Source organism: Ursus maritimus, unplaced genomic scaffold (genome assembly GCF_017311325.1).
Source record: "Ursus maritimus isolate PB19 unplaced genomic scaffold, ASM1731132v1 scaffold_22, whole genome shotgun sequence".
Classification (NCBI taxonomy): Eukaryota; Metazoa; Chordata; class Mammalia; order Carnivora; family Ursidae; genus Ursus; species Ursus maritimus.
The window spans coordinates 43,381,993-43,388,637 of record NW_024424675.1 but is presented as its reverse complement, the minus strand read 5'-3'; the positions used below and the strand labels follow the sequence as shown (position 1 = coordinate 43,388,637).

At 43.8% G+C, this 6,645-nt stretch overlaps 1 protein-coding gene across 1 annotated transcript in view; it reads right to left on the bottom strand.

Annotated features, from left to right (window-relative positions):
* VAPB (VAMP associated protein B and C) overlaps nucleotides 1-6,645 on the bottom strand; it is a 52,403-nt gene that overhangs the window by 4,029 nt on the left and 41,729 nt on the right. Inside the window, exons 3-5 of the mRNA XM_040638518.1 lie at nucleotides 5,994-6,097; nucleotides 2,368-2,448; nucleotides 241-417 (exon numbers count right to left, since the gene is read on the bottom strand). Coding sequence (XP_040494452.1) covers nucleotides 241-417; nucleotides 2,368-2,448; nucleotides 5,994-6,097 — 362 coding nt within the window. The remainder of the gene's footprint in view (nucleotides 1-240; nucleotides 418-2,367; nucleotides 2,449-5,993; nucleotides 6,098-6,645) is intronic.

The window sequence follows — 6,645 nt, the reverse complement described above, 5'->3', positions numbered from 1 at the left end:
AGAATGTGAAAATACAATTCTACAAATTAAGGGATTTGTCAACTTTCCCACCCAAGATCACAGTGGAAAAGCCCCTGTTTTCTGTAGACTAGCAGGAATTAAAACGCCACTGGGGCACCTGGCTGGTTCAGTCGGTAGAGCACGTGACTCTTCATCTCGGGGTTGTGAGTTCGAGCCCCATGCTGGGCGTGGACGTTACTTAAATAAAATCTTAAAGAAAAGAGAAGAAGACGCCATTACCTTGAATTGCTTGTTCTCCTCCCGGAGCCTCTGCACTTCCCCCTGCAGCCTCTTACACTCTTCCAGCACCTTCTTAACTTCAGTGTCATCCAAAGAAGAACTCAGAGCTTTAGATACCGTTGGTGTTTCTGTCTTTGATGCAGTTGTGGGTATAATTTTATTTATTTCTACATCATGCTGTTCAGAAATAAATGAAAGCCCAAGTGTCACCAACTATGTAATAAAGGACTTTTTTATGCAAAGTAAAGTAGTTCTCAGCAAACACCACACGTGGTAGCGTTTCATCCACACTGTAAAATGTCACATTCATTTTAAAAATGGATCACTTTATCTAGTATCTTAATAATCTAAAGCAACTGGGCCCCAGAAATTATGGATAAGGGCAAATAATGAAGTGCGGCTGAGACTAATACTTCAAAGGAAGAGAAAAAGGGCTGTGCAGATTGCACTATCAAATTCCTGCCATGCAAAAATTAGCATATCATAATCGTGCAAGCTCAGGAGTTATTAGCCACAAATTACTGTCACCAGGAAGACCTCAACATCCCCAGGACAGGCCCGGACAGGGGAGGTGGGAGGCCAGGGAGGACATTACATAAAGGGCGATTTATTTCACGAATTCAGAACTTCGAAGCTGGGTTAAAGGTGAAACTCGCTCAGTGTCTGCAATATTTCAATCGAGGGAAGCTACACATCCCCCACTTCCCTGCCGAGACACTCATGACAGTCTCTGGAGAGCGACTGGGGAGGAGCCGGTACCAGGGAGGGCATGGAGGTGGGCAGGTGTGCTGGGGATCACTGGCCTGGGGGTTCCACGCAGCAGACTGAAAACAACCAGCTCTCCCTATCGCACTCTCGAGTTCGACCCTCCATCTTCCAGGTGGGAAGAGGGAAGCCCTGCAAAGGGCAAGGCCCCATCTACGAAGCTGATACAGCACAGAGCCAGGAGCAGAGCACAGGTCTCACAGGTTCCTAAACCGACCTTCCCAGGACAAAATGTGCAATGGGAAGAGACAAAATCAACAACAACAAGAAACCCATTACCCATTCAAAGAAATAGGAAAACGATGGCGGTCAGTCGCTGAGCAGGAAGAAAACACTAAGTAGTGGTGGCACAGATCAACGCATTCCTGCAGATCGCTACGGATAACGTTCACAGAATGCGAGCGTTTCAATTTCCCAACTCCAGCTATTAACAGCCAGGGTAGTGGAATATTCTGCAGGGCGTTATCTAATACAATTTAAGCTTTTCTGACTAAGTTGGAGGAAGGTCCAAATCAGCATTTCAGATACAGTCTGCTCTCTTCCACTGGTCACGAGCAAGGGCCATGAGAGGTCTGTCCCTTGGTTTCACGGAGAAAAGCGAGCTGACAGCTTGGAGGCAGCTAGTCTTTCCCTCACCCGCTCCGGCAGCACGGGGGCGGGGGGAGGGGGGACTCCCAATGGGAAGCAGTTCTACCACCATCGCACAATGGGCAATGTCTGGAGACATTTTCGGTTGTCACACGAGAGGGGCGATGACTGGTACCTAGTGAGGAGAGGCCAGGGACGCTGCTGAACACCCTACACGGTTCAAGACAGCCCCCACGGGCAGAGAATGATCCAGCCCCAATGTTAATAATGCTGAGGTTGAGAAACCCTAATGTAAAAACAGGTTTGACTAAAGAGGCAGAAGGGTTAAGCGGGTGGTGAGGTGGTGTTAGGGGAAAAAGCAGACAGGGAGACCTAAGACAGCAGTCTGTGAAACAACAGAACCCGAGAGCTTACCACCTGTCCATCAAGCACCATGATAAACGGCAAATTATTCCCTGTTGTAGACTTACCCACTCTTTATAGCAACCTATAACTTTGCCAAGTCAAAGAAGCTCTTTAGGATTTATGACATTTCAACAGCCAACAGGTTGCACTTTTCAAGAAAAAAAAATTGTTTCAATTAGTTGTCTTTCTGCAAGTCTCTCAAAGGCTGATTTCATGAAGGCCCACTTATTTGTTGACTTGAGCTTTTTTCATCAGACATCAGAAGAAGGAAAATAATTTGCCAACTTAAATCTTGGTTTTGCAGGAGATGGTATGCAAATAAGTATCAGCTTGCAACATTCAATTATTGTTAACTATAAACATACTTACTGGTTTATCATTTTCTGCTGGCAATTCAAACACACATCTAAGTTTTGAATCCATAAGGTCTTCCGGTTTTGCCTCCTTCCACTAAAACAATTTAAATTTAATAATCAGGATATTATAAAGCTGCTGGAAGAATAATTTTCTTCCCATAACTGACAATTTCAAAAAAATATTCTTAATGAGAAAGCCCTGATGTATATCAAATAAAGAACTCACGTCTGCTGAGATTTCAATATTTTTAACATGACAAGATTAAATACACTAGCTTTCCTGAATATTTATCACACTTCACAAATCCCAGTCCTGCTGCCTGATTCCTCCAAGTCAACCAATGCTACTCCTGTTGCTAGTCTGTGGGAAGCACATGGAACAGACACAACCACAGCTGAAGGAAAAGGAACTTTCTAAATTATGTCTAAGTAGTCAAAGGTAACTTTGGCTCTCCTTAGAAAAATAAAAACTTATTTTGTAGGGTCCATCCTTCTTAGAGTAAGTGTATACTACCTGGGAGTGGTTTTAGAAGCACGAGGCCAAGTACCAGTGGAGCACATTTATGAGCAAGCCACTGTCTGGGCTGGCCCCACTCTCTCCAGCCTGCTGGTGGGGACACCCTTCCTGGCTTAATCCATGCTCTGGGATGATATACTCCTGGCTTAATCCTCCTCCTTTGGGTGGTGGAGGGCAGGAATCCCAGGGTATGCTGAGAACTGCAGACCAGCGTAGCAGGAAGGTTACAATACTGGAAAAAAAGAAACTCTCCCACCCTCGCCCCAGGACCATGCAGGAGGCAGCTAGCGCAACACAGGTACCAAGAGCCAAAACTAGGAAACAATCTACGCTGAACAATAGGAACTGACAAATCATGGCAGATCCATTTAGTGGAACAGCATGCCACTCAAATGACACTGAAGAGTACACAGGGCAGATTCACAGAACAGTAAGTGAAGAAGCTACAAACAATATTCTAGTCTACTCCTCTGTACACACACACTAGCGTATGTGTGCCTCTGTGTGTGTGTCAAAAGAGCATCAAGCAAGGATCGTCACTGAACACAAAAACCACCCATGAGACTGCTGGTGAGCAGGACATTCTCCTGATCTCCCAAGTATCTGATTACTCAAGAGTATCACAGATTACTTATTAACCACGAGGGGCAACTGTGCCTTGACACTGGAAAGTTGGCAGTCACCATCTTAACCAAGTAATCCAACTTGGCATCACCAATAGAGGGACAACCCAGTATCAAATGCCTTCTGATATGATGCATACAATGACATCACTTACGGAATATTCTTGCCAAAAAACATTTAACCTGAATTTAATCATGAAGAAATAACTGGACAATCCCAGAACTGGCCTGGACTCAAAAATTCAAAGTCATGAAAAACAAAAAAGGTTGAGGGTATCATCCTCTACTAGAATAAGAACTAACGGCCATTTTGGAGCAACTGGAAAATGCTGCACGTCACAGGTTTCTCTGTTAGATAGCATGACTGTATTAATGTCAACTTTCTCAGCTATGAGGACAGTGCTGTGACTATGTAAGACACCGTCCTCGTTCTGAAGCGTGTAGGAGTGAAGTGTCATGAAGTCCGTGTCTTACAGTCAAGTGTGGTTCAGCATAAAAAAGAAAGTTTATGGGGGCGCCTGGGTGGCACAGCGGTTGAACGTCTGCCTTCAGCTCAGGGCGTGATCCTGGCGTGATGGGATCAAGCCCCACATCAGGCTCCTCTGCTATGAGCCTGCTTCTTCCTCTCCCACTCCCCCTGCTTGTGTTCCCTCTCTCGCTGGCTGTCTCTATCTCTGTCGAATAAATAAATAAATAAAATCTTAAAAAAAAAAAAAAAGAAAGTTTATAACAAAAATGAAGCAAATGTAGCAAAGTGTTAAATGGTGAATCTAGGTAAAGGTTATAGGAATAGTCACTGTATAATTTTTTCTGCTTTCTGTATATCAAAGTACAAAAAAAAAATAGTTTAGCACAAGGCTTTTGATAACAGTGGTTAGGTCTAGTATAAACAAATTACAGGTCACTTTTAGCTTTATTTTTGCTTATTTGTGTATTTCCAAAATTTCCTACAATGCACATTTATATAAAAAAATTTAATAGTTATAAAAATTATCATAAAAAGGAGTGCAATTCACCTTTATTGTCTACGGAGGCCTGGACCACAACGGCACTCAGACACAACGGCTCCAGACCCTGTGCCAGGTGCTCGACACACACAGCACACTGAATCCCACAACAACATGTGAACTAGGTTTTTATCCCCCTTTTACAGGTGACCCAACCCTACAGAGTTAATGAAAACTGCCCAAGGCCACAACGTTAGTATAAGACAGAGCTCGGCCCCACGCCCGAGACGCCCAAGCCCATGCTCTTGTCACTAAGCCATGCAGCAAAAGCCAAGCAGAACACATTCTCGGATACTTCAAATTCTGTATTTGCCATACATTTCCTTGCTCACACAAATTAACATGAAGTGACACATTATGTTCTGAGAAATAAAGGACAAATGCCTCAATAATCATTCTTATGAAAGGGGAAGGCTGCCTTCTATCACTCATCTCTCAAACCTCAAAATACCTGGCTTACCCTCATTTCCTGCCCCAAACTTGAACATCAGCAAAGATGGTCATTTATGCTTTTCCAAGACTAACAGAAAAGGCTGAGTGGTGACACTGGGATGTGAAGAGAAGCTATGCATAGAAAGCCCTTCGCATAAAACTTTTGAAAGAGAAAAACCATAGTGCTTCGTGAGCCACGGCTGACTGTCAGCAGGCACTCCTCGGGGGACCGGTCTCCCAGCCTGGGCTGTCAAGCTGGAGAGTGATGCGGGTGTTGAGGGAGCCCTGCTTCTTTTTCCCATCTGTGAGCACAAGGACTGACCAGTCTGTCCTAGCTAGGGCTGTGCACGGTAAGGGTTATCTGTACATTGTGATTCCCACAGACACCAGAATGCCCGCTGATTTAGTCAAATGTAGAAAAAGCTTATTTCAAGGAGAATTTCCATTATAACCTTTTCCCAGAAAAACCAGTAATATAATATCACTTATACATTTTATAGAAACAAAGTTATCTTATTTTTACCAAAATCAGAGACAGAGTTAAACATGTATTAAGCAGGAAAAAAAAATGAGGGAAACTAGGGAGGAGGAAAAAAGTCATGCTTACCAGAACCAACAGAAAAACAAACCCTCAAGCACCGGAGGACATTTAAGTATTCCACTCTCTCACATCCCTCTGGGCTCTTGGGGAGGGGGTGCAGGGAGACATGGTAAGAGACATTCCCTAGACTGGGAAGCACCCTTTCCTATGGGGGATGGATGGGGGGTACAAAGGAAAGGAATCCTCAAACCATTCAAGACACAGTCCATCAGAACAAGGAACTGCTGAAGCAAACTGAGATATAAAAGTCAGAAAAGAACAGTATTCTGTAGTTACATAAAATGTTAAAATCAAAGTCTGAGAAAAACCATAAAGGTAGTCAAAGTACAAACCTCCTTGAGAACACCATTCCCCTTTAAAAACAATGTTGACACATTTTGTAATGCATGCACCCAAAATTCTGTACCTAATCATTTTTTTTTAATTACTAAAAAAAAGTAAGAAGCATTCAGTACTTACTACTGCTTCCATATCAGAAGTGTCAGTCGGAGCAAACATAGACTGAACCATAAACTTGTGTTTACTTTTCTCATTGGGGTCATAATCGAAAGGCTGTAACATCACTAAGAAAGAAAATATTTCATTAGGAGGGTCAGAGCTTGGTTACCAGCAGCCATTTGTCAGGTTCAAACTTGCATCTCGGTTGTACAGCAGTTTACCAGGATTCTCATCTGAGTCTTACAATGGCCCAGGTGAGGCCAGCAGGGCAAGGGGCCCAGCATCTTCTCTGCTTTTCAGGTCTCAAATGTGAGATCCTGAGAAGCTGGGGGACTTGCCTAAAGTCAAACAGCGGATAGTGGCAGAGCTGGGACTTGCGCTTAGGATTCAGGTCTTCGGATTCCTAGCCCCCGGATCTTTCACGACCGCCCACCTGACACAGAGGTCGGCTACGGGCCCTACAGACGAGGCAAACCAGGCGCAAATACTGTATGCCATTTTGCTCAAGACAACAGAGCAAAATCTTCAGAAAGTAAACTAGAATAATCCAAGACAAGTGACGGTTTCATTTTAGCTTTTCTCTGTCCATTTCCCATATCAAGGTAGTCAAGTATTGCTTCAGATACAATTGTGCCCATGCAATGTTAGGAAATTGTCACAACCAGCACACTCA